Raw genomic sequence first — 18,775 nt, forward strand, 5'->3', positions numbered from 1 at the left:
AAGTTTATGTGTTGATCACTATTGTCTATCTTTATTCTGTCCCTGGACAGTCTACATCCCTCTGTAAAATTTTGACATTTTCTCCTTCTCTAGAACAGTTGAGCCAATTTTAATCAAACTTGACACAAAACATAATTAGGTGAAGGGGAATTCCAGTTTGTTAATTTAACAATGAAAAGTCACACCTTCTTTTAGTGAAATTAGAATGCGTTGTTATTTTTTAAAAAAATCTTAAAAGCTTTTGGTCAGAATAGCTGAAACTTGTATGGAAGCATTTTGAGGTATTGTAGATTCAAATTTGTTCATATACATGTAATGTTTCCTAGGGTTGGGCCACAATAGAAATCATTTTTGACATTTAGAAATATTTTCTTAAAAGATTGAAACAACAAAAGCGGCTTGATGATTATGTGAGGAAAAATTTGAAAATCCTCTTAAACAAAATGTACAGGATTCGGTTGCACGAACGTCAGTTAGATTAACTCTCAGTTCAAACCGTAACTAGCTGTTAATTTTTTAATGGCAAGTTACATAACTAAGAGTTAATTTTGGGTGGCTCGAAATATTGTTAAGTGTCTATTAGCTAACTAGGATTTAACAGAGCGAACTTAGTTAACTCATCGTTAAAGCCGTCTGCACGCTCGTTTACCCTACCGTCTGACAGTGACAATGGCGACTAAGCGAGAAAGAAGCAGTAATTGGTCACTGTCAGAAATCAGTATTTTGACTGAATTTTTTGAGAAAAATGAAGATGTTTTGAAGGCAAAGCAAAGCAATTTGATAACTAATTTGCGGAAGAATGCAAAATGGGCAGAGGTGACCGAAATAATAAATGCAGTGGGTATTCAGCGGCACACGGTTGACCAGGTAAAATTTAAGTGGGGTAACTTGCAGCAAAGTGCCAAGAAAAGTTTCAGCGCTGCACGGAAACAGGCTAAACTCACTGGCGGAGGCCCTCCACCAAAGCCCCCAACCGCGGCTGAAGAGAAAATCATCGATATGATAAAAGATCGACCTAATTTCAGCGGCATTGTTGGGGGCTTCAAGTCCTCAATGCCCGTCACAACAGGTATGACACAATGTGGGGTTTTGACCGATAAATCAATGAATGAATACAAATCCTTGAATTAAAACAATTATCAATTTCACCGATGACTGAGATTGTATGGTTTGTTTACATTGTAGTCTGACAAACACCTCACAAATTGATGACGTCAATTATGGGTACACATTGAAATTACAGGGGATTCCCCGAATGCAGACAAGCTTAAAACTTGTGATTAATACATATACCATTACTTACCTTATATTAAGTACTTGTACAATGATGATACTTATATACTGTATCATGTTTCTTTCACCACAATGATATTCAAAGCTATGCCAGGCAAGTAAATATCAAAATCGTTAAAAAAGCCAGAAAAACGTCAGATATTTCAGACTAAAAGCTATCGTGCCCATATTCGCTTTTTGTGCAAAAACACCTATATACTCTGTCCCGAGTTTTTGCTTCCACCACTTTTTGCTTGATATTTCAATAATAGTAAATACCTTTGTGCTCAAACTACGTTCATCCACTAATATAAAAAATGTCCAGATTATCTGTTTTGAAACGCCCCCTCGACCGCTTCAGGTTTCAATACACATCCCGAAATTGAAAGTCTACCGAGATTTTGCATTGCAACAGCCATTAATAAGCCCGGATGATAATGTTAAAAAATTGCGCGATGTATTCCGAGTGTATTCCGAATGGAGAAAAGATGTAAACATTCCCCATTATAAATCTCCGTAAGGAATCTGTTTTCGTTCCTGTTAATTTTTCTGAGTGGAAAGGGATAATTGTTCAATGAAGATATCTTGGATATATTCCCTTTTAACGATTTCAACTGCATTTCTTTCACAGGTATGTGTAATTTTATTAAAAATTATCAAAAAGCGATGGAAGCAATAACTTGGGACAGACTATAACGTTATAACAAGCAATAACATAATCTAAAACTTGTTATTTAAAAATTGGATTTCACAAATGTCAATCCAACATATCCTTCATTTAATCACATAAAAACTGTAATACTTTCTATACATACATTACGTTTCTTTTACATACAAAAGTTGATACTCACAACACGCGCGGCTATGTTAAGGCTGCCCGATTATATAGAGTCACTTGTCTGTACTTCATAAGATATGACGTCATAGTTAACTTTGACGTCACGATCTGCATTCCTTTCGATCGTTCTTAGGGAATGTATCGTAACGTAATAAGTGATATTCATTGTGCATAATAAAACCGCTTCATTCCTTTACATAGACACTGTTGTAAATACTAGTGATACTAAATTCAATATCACCGATATGGAGTATAAAAAAATCAACAGTTTTAAAGCTTCGTAATAGGTAAATAACTATTCATAAACTAATGGTTTTGAAACTCCCCCTGCTACGTGTAATCTAATGAATGGTGATATGTATATGCATATAAAAAACGGCTTGGCGCAAGTGAAAGATAAAAACAGTCTTAGTATATTTTACGTGAAATCGGGAGAGAAAAGAAGTATCAATGTGAATCTTGCTGGGGGAAACCTACCGATTGACCTGATTTTGTGAAAATCGAGCCTAAAAGGTAAAAATGTGCCTAATTTCGATGGCGGTGCGAAATGTTTTGACAATATTTCAAATAAACGAAATATTTATATGAACCCCCAGCAAGAACTGCAAAATACATTACATATCGAAGGATTTTTCATAAAAATATTTTTGATTTAATGTCATTATTCACTTGTGCCGATGCGATTTTTATAGATTATTTACCGTGTTAGAATACACCCGTCACATGCTTTAGAAAAATATATGACGTCACAAATAGTGTTGGATGTCACTGTTAATTTATGTAATAAAAGTTTAAAGAAACTCGCTCAGTTTAAGTATTTTTTCGATCATCAAAATAGTATGATTTTTCGATATATATTTAGCTTCGGACAGCCTTAACTTAGCCGCGCGCACCATTCATTAAAACCATCTGGGTTAGCCCCCCTACTTCATTTAAGAAAATGACGTCAATATTGGGGTGCAAAATAGGTTGTTTTTATATTTTATACATTATGCATTTTTCTTTTTTCAGCCTTCATTTAAAGTAAAAACACACGTATCATCGTTTTTGAAAGTGGGGGGGGGGGGGAACAAATCCAAAAAATCTTGAAAAGCAAACAAAAAAGGGAAAAAGATTACTTTACAAAATCCTGAAAACCCATATCCGTGGAAGGGGGGGGGGGGGTAAGTTTACCTTTATCTTCAATTTCGCTGTGTATTTCCTACCATCTCAATATTTTACATGGTCCCATAAAAATGGGGGGAGGGGGGGCAACTCCATGTTAATTCAGTTTTTTTGTATGAAAATTTAAGAAAAATCTTTGCTGCGCAAAAATGTAGCGTTTTATATTTTGCATAATATTAAGGGTTATGTCTGAATATATTATGAACAGTGTTTTTCTTACTCTTAAAGTTGTAGCACTTCTCTATCATTATAATTTTATAAATTTCTTTCTGTAGTGGTTTTAAAGGATGCTGAGTTAGATGCTACCGGTTCCTCTTCCTCTGTGGAATACGAAGAAAGTCCGCAGGCAACAGTGACTGAAACCAAAGCTGTTGAAGACGTTCCTGAAGTCGAAAATTTCGAGTGTGTTTCAAGATTTTTTTATTTACTATTTTTCATTTCACATTATTGGAATTTTTTGTTGAAAAAATATATTGTTTGGCACAAAGAATCGAAACGTTCTTCATTAATTGATTGTGAAAGATGAATTGTGCATATTTGACAAAATTAAACCCCTTATATAAAATACATACAAATGATTATAGTTCATAGAAAAAATGATTTTTTAATGTTTAACTTTTGATACATGTATATATTTTATGATATTTTATTCGTACGTTTTAAAAAAAAAAATTGAAACATTTTTAGTGTTTGCGCCATATATCTGTTTTCTTTTTGTATTTTTAAAATAGCAATACCAATCAAATTGTAATACTTCCTTCTATGCACACTTCGGAAAAGGAATCAGAGTTGGGGACCAAGGCCTGCACTTTAAATGAACCCTCAATATCGGATTCTCGACCCAAGAAACGAAAGAAAATTTCAATTGATGAATTACAAAGAATGCAGTATGAGGTAACACAATAAATCAAATTCTTGCATAAAATATAAAAGGAATCAACAATTTTGTTAGTGGATTCAAAGAATATCAGAATAGTTTCCTACACAGATAAATACCGGCATGTTCTCAGCAGGTTTAATATTGATTTCATTTATTTAAGGTTTTATGTTGTCAAAAGACACACATCGGACTCAAGAATGTGAAGATTCAGAAGGACATTGAGCGGTCAGAACTTGAAACTGAAAACTTGAGGCTGCGGAATGCCAAGTTAACCCATGAAATTGAGCTCTTAAAACAAAATCTTGCGCAAAATGAAAATGCCTTGCTTGCATTGCAAGCTTTATCTGATGAGTAAAAAAATCATGAATTAAATAAGTACACAGGTCATGTGTTAAAATGTAATTGTTTGTAGGTTTTTATTTTTATTTGTTACGTTAGAAATATGTTCTTGTTATGAAGTTCCTGACTGCCCTGCCATCCTACGGTCCTTGATAATTTAATTGCCCAGCGGCATTATCCTGTTGAGGATTACCATCCTCCATCTCTTCCTTTAAACTCAGTGCAATGTTGTGTAGAATTGCAGAAGCGCCAATGATTCTACAGACTTTTGCGGGCTTCATTTTAATCTCACTATGCCACATGAAATCTTCGTTTCCACCAACCAAACACCTTTTCGATCGTGTTGCGCGTGCGACAATGGGCCGAGTTATAGCCCTCCTGAGAGGCGTTCGATGGATGAAGATACGGTGTTAACAGAAATCCGGAACAAGCATACCCGCTGTCACATAGCAAATACCCATCGTCTACACCTCGATGATGATTTTCGAGGTATGCGCTGACTTCTGACGCCCGAAAAATGTGGCTGTCATGCGTACTACCAGGCCAGTGGGCATCAACATTAATGAATTTCCCTAAAGGAGAAAATACACAATCTAATATCTTACAAAGTCATTTTATAATTAAGGTCTTCCGTTGGAAACGGAAGACCTTATTGTTTTTCCTCTATTATTAAGGTCTTCCGTTTCCAACGGAAGACCTTATTGTTATTGCTTTGTTTCTTTTTCACTATTATTAAGGTCTTCCGTTTCCAACGGAAGACCTTATTGTTATTGCTTTGTTTCTTTTCCCCTATTATTATTATTTTTTTTTTCTTTGACGTTTTCTCAAAAAGGCTTTAGCCGATTTTCATGAAACTTTCAGATCTCACTGAGCACAAAATTTGTAAGAAATTTATCGATCAAATTTTTGGTCGTCACTTCCGGTCCCGAGATATTAAAGATTTTATGTTTTTACTTGTTCACGCGTTTTCTCAAAAAGTATCAAAGATAAAACTTTCAAATTTTCAGTGGTGGTAGAGAGTCGTTAGCCGCAGTGTCTCTCACATATCCGAACGTCTGCCGTCACTTCCGGTCGTCACTGGAAGGAAATGAATAACCTTAATTTTTCAATTTTTTGGATTTGAATTTTTTTTATTTTTTCATTCGATAAAGACGCTCTCAAAACTTCAGAATATGAAATTTGTTTTAAAATCAATCCACGCATTCTTGAGATTTTGGACTCCAAAGTTCTGAAGCGAGGGTCCGCGTAGCTCAGTCGTTAGAGTGGTGGACTTGTGCCCAGGCGACCCGGGTTCAGTCCCTGAGTGCCGAATCTTTTTTCTCTCTTATTTGTGTTTTGATTAATGGTTTTATTTTTAAAATGATGGATTTGAATGTTTTCCGTTTTATTTTTGTCATAGATAAAAAAAAAAAATAGCGGCTTTTTCTCAGTACAAATATAGAGCAAATTCTGTCAGCAGCTCTCTAAATTCCGACGCTCGTCGCATTGCCGACATCAAAGACAGGCCGCCGAAGTGCCCCTGCAGTTCGACCGCATTAGTGTTCGTTGGGTCGCTTTGCCGGCATCAAAGAAATGCCGCCATCTCCACTGTATGCACACAACATTTAGCAATGCACCCACGTTATTCTACTCGGCTTAAAAAGGAGGACTGCTTAGTATTTAATCCCATATATAGATGCACACATGCATGTATACATGCGTTTATTGACATAGTTTGCTTATATATTGATTTCCTGAACATTATAAAACACTATGTAATCTCTCTCTCTCTCTCTCTCTCTCTCTCTCTCAAGTACAAATGTTTTACCATTTGAATAAGAACTAGTACAGGTAACATTTTTTATCAAAGATGGTGGACTTTTTCCTTTTTTTGTGCATGTCTACATACTGATACAAATCTGTTGCCTGTCGGGATTAAGAAAAACCTCCGAAGTTTATACACGTAACTATACAAACAAACGGGTGACTGCGACAAGGTTTAAAAACTGACCACCCGTTTATGAGTATTTGAGCCTAAGAATATATAGATGTAAAAAAAAAAATCAACAGTTACATCTTTCAAACAACGCTTATACATTGTTCTAACATATGTATTTTATTTAGAAATTGTGTAATATGTGATATTTAGAATTTAATATTCTACGTTTAATATAGAAGTCACCGACCGACCCCCCCCCCTCCCAATTCATAAAATCATTTAGTTTTTCTGGCCCGATTTTACTTGATCTTTGATCTTGGGCCTTTAATTTCAACTAAATACCATTCTAGATTACTGTACTAATTACCAGACCAATTCGTTCATTAATAACAGAGTTATGAAGGTTTTGGCATTTGAGTTTCAATTGTCGTGTTTGACATGTACTTTAAAAAAAAATTCTAACTCCCAAGCCCTTCACTCAATCCTAATGAAAATTCGTGAAAATGGACCTCGGACCCCATTCTGTTTGTCTGTGAAATATGCAGCGGATTGAACAATTAAGACTAAATTCCTGAATTAAACGGCGCTTAATGCCTATACGTGGAAATTAAATTTACACAGTACACCCACCGACCCCCCCCCCTTTCGTTTTCACAAAATCATTTAGTTTTTCTGGCCTGATTTTACTGGATCTGTCATCTTGAACCTTTTTTTTCAACCTACTTCAAGTCTAGATTACTGTACTAATGACCAGACCTATTCGTTCATTTTTAAGAAAGATATGAATTTTTTGGCATTCGAGTTTTGATTGGCTTGCTGGACATGTACTGTAGAAAAAAATTCTAACTCCCGAGCCCCTTACTCAATCCTAATGAAATTTTGTGTACATGTACCTCGGACCCAATTCTTATTTTCTGCCAAATATGCAGCGGATTGAACAATTAAGAAGAAATTCCTGAGATCAAACGGCGACTATAGCCTGTACGGGGACTTAAAATTTACACAGTACAAGGGATGTAAGCAGCCGCGTATTATTTCTGTTGCATGTATATTTCTTGGTTTCTGTTTAGTCTGTATCTACGATAGCGTGTGAACTACTTATGAATGTTAGAACTGTGGAAATTACTGTCATCAAATTGTTACTGATTTCGTTATTTCTACATTTATAAAGATTTTATCAATCCTGCTGAAATAAAACAGTCAAACATAATAGTAAACGACACGAAAAAACATTCTCAACACTGAAATACATGGGTAAAATGCATCAGTCATTGTTTAAGGACCTCCCCTAATTGTTGTTAACCGAATCCGAGATCCACACCTCAAAATTCTATTTTCGATTTATTAAGACGAAAATCAAGCTCGGGTCTTTTTACCCCCCTCCGGACACAAACACGCATCAATATTTCAAATGATACCAAACCTGAATAGTCAGACATCTTACACGTTGTTTTTCATCTCATACAAAAACTCAGCTCCTCTGCCGGGCGGAAACGCCCAAAATTCAAAGACAAATTCGGGAATTATTTAGCGTCAGCCATGTTTTGAGACACCTGCAAAGGCTGTGTGTTCTATTCTCGCCGGAGCCAAGATTTGTTCTTTCTCTATTTCTTTCTCTCCTTTTTATTTAATTTTCTAACTAAACTATTCAACATAAAAGGGTTGTTGGATTGTAGTACAAGTTGAAAACCACTCTTCAATTTAGATTTAGACAAAAACAGTCTTTTATTATTAGGGTCTTCCGTCTTCAGCGGAAGACCCTTCTATTCATATTGTTATTAGGGTCTTCCGTTTACAAAGGCCTACCCTCTTTTTTTTCTTCGGTTTCTTTTTATTACAGGTCATTAGACCTGTTATTAGGTCAAAAGACTTCTTATTTAATATGAAATAAAATGGGGCTGGTCCTTTAAATAAGGAATCCAACGGGGTGTGTAATCCTTCATCCATCGCTCTTTTAGATCACATCTGCATTTCCTGATATGATTTGTTGATGAAGATAAAAAGCAAGGTCATTTCCTCTTCTAAAAATCGGACGGAAGACGTCCTCGTTGCTCGCAACGAGATCATGTCTAGTTTTTATTGGGTTTTTTTTTCTGTCACGTTTTCTCAAAAATGCTTCAGCCAATTTTCATGAAATTTTCAGATCTTATTCATGACAAAATTTGTAAGAAAAGTACACGGGCTTTTTTTGATCGTCACTTCCAGTACTGAGATATTAAAGATTTTACGTTTTTGCTTGTTCACGATTTTTCTCAAAAAGTATTTACGATAGAAACTACAAATTTTCAGAGAAGGTAGAGAGTGAACGGCCGCAGTGCCCTTCGCATATCCGAACGTCCGCCGTCACTTCCGGTCGTCACCGGAAGGAAATGAAAAACCTTAATTTTTCAAATTTTTAGATTTGAATTTTATTTATGTTTTTATTCGATAGAGACGCTTAAAACACTTCAGAATATGAAATTCGTGTTAAAATCGATCCAGGCATTCCCGAGATTTTGAGTTCAAAATTTCTGAAGCGAGAGTCCGCGTAGCGCTCCATTCCAAGCAATCTTTGCTATAAAAATCTTGGAAGCTGCAACCAATCACAGCTCTCAGTCCTTCCAAGATACCATCAAGAATTGACCAATCAGAACGCTAGCCTCTTCCAAGATTGAAGGCTAGAGTCTGACGTCAGTGACCCCATTCTCCGCAAGCGAGAGACAGTGACAGTCGGCGATCAGAAGGTCCTCAGGCCAATTTACCTATGTAATTGCAATATCGATCACTTCCAACTATACATAGATATGCAGATTGACCTTTTATTTAGGTAAGTGTGCAAAACTTGCGTAAAAATTGCATAAATTTGCACCCCGATCGTGATCAGACTGATCGTCAATTTTGTGTAAAATTCCCACGGTATACATCGTTGTATTTTGCGTGAATTTAGAATTAAAATGGTTGGAAAGCGTATAAAAATGGTATTTTATGTAATGTTATTAAAAATGTACCTGTACTATGCCAATCCATGTTCTTAAACTAGTTTAAATTGAGAGACATCACTACTATAAAGTCGCGAAGAATTAACTTTCAAATTTCCGATTTAGCGATAAATAGTTCTGTATTTGTTTGTTGTAACAATATCTATAATGTTAAAACTATTAAATTTGTACCAGAGTAACATTCATTATCTCCTAATTATGCAATTAGAACCTAAAATCTTTGAAAATCAATTGGAATACACGAGGTCCCCTGAGTTCTAGATCCCCGATAAATCGCTCTCCCATGTCTGTGATCGTATCCTTTAAAAATCATTTAATTCTTTCGTAAATTGATATTTATGGAATATGATTGATAACATTATGGCAAACTAATTATTATTAACAGCTTTCTGATTTTTATTACACATCGGACCCCAACTTATTCCATTGGCGACGTTCTGCGTTTCTAGATCCCTACTCCCCCGCCGCCTTCGCACAGCAGTCGTCTGCGTCGGCTCTCTTTGATGTTTTCCCGCCGTTTTACACGACTAGATCTGCATCTATTATCTCGAATTTGGATAAACAATTCGGTTTTTTTAAATGTTAATAATGATTTATTGCTTTGAATTTATTATTTAATTGTTTGCATAGTAATTTTTACACAAATATTTGGACATGCACCAATATACATGTAGAAGTGAAAAAACCCCAGTGGTTTAATGTATTTGTATGAATAACTAAATCCTTTTATTCTTGCACGAATAACTGAATAACCTGTTTGTATGTTTAAATATTTATATAGTACAAATACTATTTGAGTCTTATAAGTTGTTCCAATTTTACATCCCTGCTGCTTAATTTTTTACATAAGAAAGACACAGTAAGTAAATCATTTATCTACCATTAAACAAAATCTATCAAGTTTAATGTGTTTTGAATTACCGGTAGTAAAATCTTGGATAATTAAATGAGTTCTCGCACAGTTTAGTGTGCTGACAAATATTAATTAAGGTGTGACAAGTTATACAGAAAAGAAATTGTATGTTTCTAAATAGTTCAGTTCAGTTTATTATCACTCAAATACCATATGGATATGAATATATATTGATGATAGATGTAAATTATTAATTTCATGTGCCCACTGGGTGTAATTTCAAAATAACGCCATAATAAAAATTATGGGTTCTCTCATAGGGGAGTAATTTCTTAATAAGACCATTTCTTTTTTAATTAATGCTTATACATGTAACTGCTTTGCATTAATGTCCACAAGGATAAATTAGGGGCCAAATATTGATCCCAAAAGATTTAAGGGCTTTCTTAAGTGTTGTACTTTGCTGATTTTTGAACGACATAATAAAAATTTTGGGGTTCCCTCAGGGGGGTGTATTTTCTTAATCAGACCATTTCTCTTTTAATTAATGCTTATAACTGCTTTGCATTAATGTCCACAAGGATAAACTAGGGGCCAAATATTGATCCCAAAAGATTTAGGGGCTTTCTTAAGTGTTGTACTTTACTGATTTTTGAACGACATAATAAAATTAGGGGTTCCCTCAGGGGGGTGTATTTTCTTAATCAGACCATTTCTCTTTTAATTAATGCTTATAACTGCTTTGCATTAATGTCCACAAGGATAAATTAGGGTCCAAATATTGATCCCAAAAGATTTAAGGGCTTTCTTAAGTGTTGTACTTTGCTGATTTTTGAACGACATAATAAAAATTTTGGGGTTCCCTCAGGGGGGTGTATTTTCTTAATCAGACCATTTCTCTTTTAATTAATGCTTATAACTGCTTTGCATTAATGTCCACAAGGATAAATTAGGGGCCAAATATTGATCCCAAAAGATTTAGGGGCTTTCTTAAGTGTTGTACTTTACGGATTTTTGAACGACATGATAAAAATTTGGGGTTCCCTCAGGGGGGTGTATTTTCTTAATCAGACTATTTCTCTTTTAATTAATGCTTATAACTGCTTTGCATTAATGTCCACAAGGATAAATTAGGGGCCAAATATTGATCCCAAAAGATTTAGGGGCTTTCTTAAGTGTTGTACTTTACTGATTTTTGAACGACATGATAAAAATTATGGGTTCTCTCATGGGGGTGTATTTTCTTAATCAGACCATTTCTCTTTTAATTAATGCTTATAACTGCTTTGCATTAATGTCCACAAGGATAAACTAGGGGCCAAATATTGATCCCAACAGATTTAAGGGCTTTCTTAAGTGTTGTACTTTGCTGATTTTTGAACGACATAATAAAAATTTGGGGTTCCCTCAGGGGGGTGTATTTTCTTAATCAGACCATTTCTCTTTTAATTAATGCTTATAACTGCTTTGCATTAATGTCCACAAGGATAAATTAGGGGCCAAATATTGATCCCAAAAGATTTAGGGGCTTTCTTAAGTGTTGTACTTTACTGATTTTTGAACGACATGATAAAAATTTGGGGTTCTCTCATGGGGGTGTATTTTCTTAATCAGACCATTTCTCTTTTAATTAATGCTTATAACTGCTTTGCATTAATGTCCACAAGGATAAACTAGGGGCCAAATATTGATCCCAACAGATTTAAGGGCTTTCTTAAGTGTTGTACTTTGCTGATTTTTGAACGACATAATAAAAATTTGGGGTTCCCTCAGGGGGGTGTATTTTCTTAATCAGACCATTTCTCTTTTAATTAATGCTTAAAACTGCTTTGCATTAATGTCCACAAGGATAAATTAGGGGCCAAATATTGATCCCAAAAGATTTAGGGGCTTTCTTAAGTGTTGTACTTTACGGATTTTTGAACGACATGATAAAAATTTGGGGTTCCCTCATGGGGGTGTATTTTCTTAATCAGACTATTTCTCTTTTAATTAATGCTTAAAACTGCTTTGCATTAATGTCCACAAGGATAAACTAGGGGCCAAATATTGATCCCAACAGATTTAAGGGCTTTCTTAAGTGTTGTACTTTGCTGATTTTTGAACGACATAATAAAAATTAGGGGTTCCCTCAGGGGGCTGTATTTTCTTAATCAGACCATTTCTCTTTTAATTAATGCTTATAACTGCTTTGCATTAATGTCCACAAGGATAAATTAGGGTCCAAATATTGATCCCAAAAGATTTAGGGGCTGTCTTAAGTGTTGTACTTTACTGATTTTTGAACGACATGATAAAAATTAGGGGTTCTCTCATGGGGGTGTATTTTCTTAATCAGACCATTTCTCTTTTAATTAATGCTGATTATTTCTTTGCATTAATGTCCACAAGGATAAATTAGGGGCCAAATATTGATCCCAAAAGATTTAGGGGCTTTCTTAAGTGTTGTACTTTACTGATTTTTGAACGACATGATAAAAATTAGGGGTTCTCTCATGGGGGTGTATTTTCTTAATCAGACCATTTCTCTTTTAAATAATGCTGATTATTTCTTTGCATTAATGTCCACAAGGATAAATTAGGGTCCAAATATTGATCCCAAAAGATTTAGGGGCTTTCTTAAGTGTTGTACTTTACTGATTTTTGAATGTCATGATAAAAATTAGGGGTTCCCTCAGGGGGGTGTATTTTCTTAATCAGACCATTTCTCTTTTAATTAATGCTTATAACTGCTTTGCATTAATGTCCACAAGGATAAATTAGGGGCCAAATATTGATCCCAAAAGATTTAGGGGCTTTCTTAAGTGTTGTACTTTACTGATTTTTGAATGTCATGATAAAAATTTGGGGTTCCCTCATGGGGGTGTATTTTCTTAATCAGACCATTTCTCTTTTAATTAATGCTTATAACTGCTTTGCATTAATGTCCACAAGGATAAATTAGGGGCCAGATATTGATCCCAAAAGATTTAAGGGCTTTCTAAAGTGTTGTACTTTACTGATTTTTGAATGTCATGATAAAAATTTGGGGTTCCCTCATGGGGGTGTATTTTCTTAATCAGACCATTTCTCTTTTAATTAATGCTTATGATTGCTTTGCATTAATGTCCACAAGGATAAATTAGGGGCCAAATATTGATCCCAAAAGATAAGTCTTGTACTTTACTGATTTGTATAATGGTCAGTTGAAAGATAGAATGCAAATATATGTACTGATAATAATAATGTGTTTTTTTATTAGGTGAACTTTTTTGAGTTGATTGCCTCCCTTCACAGCAAGACAGGATACATGTAGGTCCCCCTATATATTCAGATTGCTGATCAGGAAGAGGGAGAGAAGCAGGAGGAATTAGAATAAGAAGAGGATGACAGAGGATTTGGAGGTGTAGAAGATTTCAGATTTTGGAATCCCACTCATAGAAATCCCTACCTCATCTACTAAGCAACACTCTTCAGGTATATGTCTTATATTTTAGGTTATATATACAACTAAAGTACACTATTGAAGGAGTCAGAAAGAATCCAGTTTACCGAGAGCATGTCTTATTCCTGAGGCAAATTAGTCTGTTCACTGCGATTAAATAAATTGAATTTCTCTCATATTGTTAAAAATATGTAGACTGAGGTATATGATAATGAGTTCTGATTTCAGAACGTGATTTGAAAGATTGCAATTTAATGCTACTTTACACCAAAGAGCAGTACTGTAATATATCTTAAATGATTTTGGAAATAAAAACTTTTGTAATAATTTTACTTGACAATGTTATTCAAAAAATAAGGAGCTTTTAGGTGCATCAAGATTTTGTCTGTAATAAGTTATTTTTGCTGAAAATACTGTAGTGAAATATTATGTTTGTAAGATAAGTTAGAGTAGAAGAAATCTAAGAGTTTTGTAGGTTGAGAAATAAGTTGTTTACATAATGAATGTTAAGTACCTCACTACACCGAGACTTATCATGTTTAAGAGACTATGTCATAAGATAGCGTTTAAATGTTTTGTTTAAATTGTTTTTATTGAAAGATTGTGTTGACTATCACCATAGCTCAGCGGTTAAATTAGCGGGCTTGTGAACCACAGATCATAAGTTTGAATCTACCTCGGGTTTACTATCAAAATCAAACAATATTCTGCTGATTTGAGAAACTATTTCCAGGTGTAGTGAGCCACCTTAAATGTACAGCTTGTTAACAAATTTACTTGGATGAGAACTTGGTTAGTAAAATGTTCAAATACTTTGAGGCTTGAAAGGCTTCTCAGAAGTTTTGATCACATGCAAAGCATATGCAATAGAGTACAATACAGTTGTGTCAGGTATGCAATGTGGCCCATGGGCCTCTTGTTTCATTAGAATTCGTGGTGGCTCAATTTTTGTGGTATTCGTTGGTAGTCCTTGTCCACAAATTTACTTCCTCAACGAAAACTTATTATAAAAGGTTTGGTTTACCTACTGACAATGAAAACTGACTCGTTCACAAAATCACAACCCCATGAACAAGCAAAAATCCCGCATTCCACGAAAATTGACCCCCACGAAATTAAATGATTCCACAGTATCCTTACTACTAAACCATTCGCATTCTTGCATTTTGTATTGTGGTGCATTAAATAGAGTGTGATTCAATTTGTTTAATTGGACTTTTTTGAGTAATGATAATTATTGATTTGATATAAATTTATTTTATCATGAATCAAATTATTCTCAAATTAAATTATTAAACTTTGTTTTCTTGTAGCATGAGGACCCCAAATTTCCGAAAGTATGCCAATGGAAAGCTGAATTTATCAGACTCACCAGCTGCAGTCTCTATTGCCAGAGAGAACAAGGCAAGGGGATACTGGGGGAAACCAAAGACGGATGAACATGTCAGAGCCATTGCCTTGAGACATATTCGCCAGCAGCATGGAGTAACCAGCAATGAAGTTGATGTACTGGGGCAACATGAACTTCAGTTTGGTACTTATAGAGGCCAAACTTTTAGGTGGATTCTGGAAAATTGCCTTGGATATGCGGGATGGTTGGTAATGAAAATGGAAATGGAGGCAGAATCCAGCAAGGAGCAACCAAAAGACAACAAAGAACAGACCATCAACAAACAAAAATTTCGGAAGTACATGATGCACTTTCCTGAGGGACGAGAGGCAGTCAAGATAAAGAGGGAAACTCATTCGTCTTTGAAGCAGGCTCCTTCCCCTCAATCGTCATCTGTTGGGAAGTCTTCGGAACTGAAGTCCCTGGTGTTAAGCAGCCATTTGACCCCTCACGCTCTACAGCATAGGGCCAGGAGACTACTGTCACCGAAGAAAGTTCAGCCTAGTAAGAAAAAGCCTAGAATATTACATATATATTTACTTTTCCGGGGTTATTTTTTTTTGGGGGGGGGGGGGGGAAGAGATGATATTTTTCTGCTCATGCAGTTGTGTGACATATCTTCCATATCTTCCATCCATCTTAATTTAAAATTCTTAATAATGAGCAAAGAAAAGTTTCAGATAGCAAAATTGTTTTCTTTAAAAATAATCAAAATTTTAACTTAGTCTTAATATGAGCAAAAAAGGTTCAATTCTCTTTGAACTTTTCATTGGGTTCAAAGATCATATTCATGACAATAATGAACATCACAAAAACTACTAGACCATTTATTGCATTTTTAAATTACCTTAATAAATAAATTATTTATGCTTTTGAATGGTTTTGCATTCTGGCGCCTATGCATTTACAGAAACTGCAATAAAATAAAGAACTTTTTTTTTGCATGTAATGAACTTAGTTTCTTATTTATCAAGTATAAGATGTTTTTAAATTATTAGAGCTGTATCTGGGGAAAATATTGATGATTTTAGTAATCAGATTTCTTTCCTTTTTAAGCTATACCAACAGGCATGACTGATAATGCCCTCCTACATCATGTGCTGGAGATGGAGAAATCACTTTACAGTATGTATCCAGTATTTACAAGTGATATAATTGTTTTGATTGAAATATAAATCTCTTGAATAAGTTTATTCTAATAATAATCATTTTAATAATCTTCTGAGCTCACCTGAGAATTTTAAGTATGCAAGGAAAATGTAAAAAATATTCTCTAATCAGATCGACCAGAATACTTAGATAATTATATTCATATATAGTGAAGATTCCAGTCTGTGCAAATCATGAACCCTCGGGTAGGATGGGGCCACAATGGGGGTAAAATTTCACACACACAAATGAAAACAAAAGAAATGTTTAAGAATCTTCTACCTAGACAATTTGGCCACACAAAAAAATCTGTAACTTCTGTGGATCAAGCATCATGATTTAGTGTAGATCCGGGGGGGGGGGGGGGGGCACAATTGTGGGGAGTGGGTCATTAACTTTTTACATTGGAATACATGTATATAGAGAGAGAAATGTCTTTATAAATCTTCTCAAAAACCTATTGACCATTTCAAAAACTTTGAAGAATTATTTTTAATGTGTTAACTGTTGAGCAAGTTAAACATTATATACTGTGGAATCATTAAAGTTCGTGGTGGATCAATTTTCGTGGTATTCGTAGGTAGCCCTCGCCCACAAATTTACATCCTCAATGAAAAAACTAATCATAAAAGATTTGGTTTACCTATTGAAACTGAAAACTGAATCGTCCACGAAAATTGGCCCCCACGAAATTAAATGATTCTACAATAGTTGTTTGATTTTAAGGTATTTGAAAAATAACAGTGCTGTAAGTATATGAATGCACATAATGGAAATGTGTGATGTAGCCCTCTTGCTTTGTGTTGTCTTTTGTACTCGGATGGTGTGTGTTTATAGCTTTCTTACATTGTGTGATGCATATGCTTTTTTAACTATGCGCATGTATATGTATATACATCTACATTACAATATTCACATTTTCTACTGTCTTTGTCTGTGATAAGCTTACCAATCAATTCTGAAACCTAAAACCCAATGATTTCATAAAAGATTAGCGACACAAAATGGGCGTCACAGTCTAATAGCATAACGGAAAAAAGGTATTGGCTGTGCTGCATAGTAATAGTACATAGCATGTGCTACATGAAAAATATTGACTTAATTTATGTTGTATTTATGTGTAGAAATTGGAAATAATATAAATATAAGTATTAAGGATCACATCATTCTTTGCACGGGTATGTTAAGGCTGCCCGATTGATTTCACAGTGATGTGTAAAAAGTCACTTGTCACTTCATAAGTCACTTCATAAGATATGACGTCATAGTAAACTTGACGTCACGATCTGCATTCCTTTCAATTGTTCTAAGGGAATGTGTTGTTACATAATACATTTCACGTAATACATACGTAATACATACACTTCATAAGATATGACGTCATAGTTAACTTGACGTCACGATCTGCATTCCTTTCAATTGTTCTAAGGGAATTTGTTTTGCCTCGGACTAGAAAGTCGCGACGTCATTGGATGAAACGCGTCACGTGGGTGCCTTACAAATTTCTTTAAAAGGCAAGCGTCAAAATTTATAGCGCAACATGGCGGACGTAACGTTATTTGAACTGATTTTCTACACAAACGTTTGTTTACATATCAAACTTTAGGTCCTCGACAAAACAAAACACTTATTAGGTTTGTTACTGACTGTTTAAAGAAATTTGTGGGGTCGGTAAAGTCCATAGAAGGCGAGGCGGAGCCGAGCCTTCTATGGACTTTACCGACCCCACAAATTTCTTTAAACAGTCAGTAACAAACCTAATAAGTAATAGTGTTGTTACGTAATATGTGAATGTTATTGTGCATTATAAAACCACTTCATTCCTTTACATAGACGTTGTTGTAAATACTAGTGATACTAAATTCAACATCGCCAATATGGAGTATCAAAAACTCAACAGTTTTAAAGCTTTGTATTATGTAAAAAACTATTTATAAACTACTGGTTTTGAGACTCCCACTGATACGTGTAAACTAATGAATGGTGATATGTATATGCATGTAAAAAAACAGCTTGGCGCAAGTGAAAGATCAATACAATCTTAATATATTTTAATTAAACATGGGAGAGAAAATAAGTACCATTGTGCATATTGCTGGGGGAAACCTACCAATTGACCCAATTTTGTGTAAATCAACTTTAAAAGGTAAAAACGTGCCTTATTTTCATGATGAGGCATAATGTTTTGAAAATTTTTCAAATAAACGAAATGGTAATACGAACCCCCAGCAAAACTGCAAAATACATTACTTTAATAATCAAATGATTTTTCATAAAAATACTTTTGATTTAATGTCATTATTCACTTGCCCCGGTGAGATTTATATAGATTATTTACCGGGTTAGGATACGCCCATTACGTGCTTAAGAAAAATGTGTGACGTCACAAAAAATCATCAAATATAGTGCTTGATATCACTGTTAATTTATGTAATTAAAGTTTGAAAAAATTCGCTCTGTTAAAGTTTTCTTTCGATAATAAAATAGTATTGTTTTTCGGTATAAATTTAGCTTCGGACAGCCTAAACATAGCCGCATGAATATTATTAGGTGATAATTTCGGTTGGAGC

At 34.7% G+C, this 18,775-nt stretch overlaps 2 protein-coding genes and 1 pseudogene across 2 annotated transcripts; 2 read left to right on the forward strand and 1 right to left on the reverse strand.

Moving 5' to 3' along the window:
• Nucleotides 1–669: 669 nt before the first annotated feature.
• On the forward strand, nucleotides 670–4,509 carry LOC128180500 (myb/SANT-like DNA-binding domain-containing protein 4). The gene is made up of 3 exons (XM_052848621.1): nucleotides 670–1,069; nucleotides 3,550–3,620; nucleotides 4,315–4,509. The coding sequence occupies exons 1-3, from the start codon at nucleotides 670–672 to the stop codon at nucleotides 4,507–4,509; spliced, it is 666 nt and encodes a 221-aa protein (XP_052704581.1).
• On the reverse strand, nucleotides 4,315–5,099 carry LOC128180501 (putative nuclease HARBI1; annotated as a pseudogene).
• A 9,881-nt stretch (nucleotides 5,100–14,980) lies between these two features.
• LOC128181049 (uncharacterized) lies at nucleotides 14,981–16,231 on the forward strand. The gene is made up of 2 exons (XM_052849304.1): nucleotides 14,981–15,560; nucleotides 16,113–16,231. The coding sequence occupies exons 1-2, from the start codon at nucleotides 14,981–14,983 to the stop codon at nucleotides 16,229–16,231; spliced, it is 699 nt and encodes a 232-aa protein (XP_052705264.1).
• The last annotated feature ends 2,544 nt before the right edge of the window (nucleotides 16,232–18,775 follow it).

Source organism: Crassostrea angulata, chromosome 4, assembly GCF_025612915.1.
Source record: "Crassostrea angulata isolate pt1a10 chromosome 4, ASM2561291v2, whole genome shotgun sequence".
Lineage (NCBI taxonomy): Eukaryota > Metazoa > Mollusca > Bivalvia > Ostreida > Ostreidae > Magallana > Magallana angulata.

Excerpts from the sequence above, each read along its gene's own strand:
- LOC128180500 (XM_052848621.1), top strand. The coding sequence starts at position 670 with ATGGCGACTAAGCGAGAAAGAAGCAGTAATTGGTCACTGTCAGAAATC. Across the intron at positions 1,070-3,549 it reads CTCAATGCCCGTCACAACAG|TGGTTTTAAAGGATGCTGAG; the intron begins GTATGACACAAT and ends TTCTTTCTGTAG. Across the intron at positions 3,621-4,314 it reads AATACGAAGAAAGTCCGCAG|GTTTTATGTTGTCAAAAGAC; the intron begins GCAACAGTGACT and ends CATTTATTTAAG.
- LOC128181049 (XM_052849304.1), top strand. The coding sequence starts at position 14,981 with ATGAGGACCCCAAATTTCCGAAAGTATGCCAATGGAAAGCTGAATTTA. Across the intron at positions 15,561-16,112 it reads ACCGAAGAAAGTTCAGCCTA|CTATACCAACAGGCATGACT; the intron begins GTAAGAAAAAGC and ends TTCCTTTTTAAG.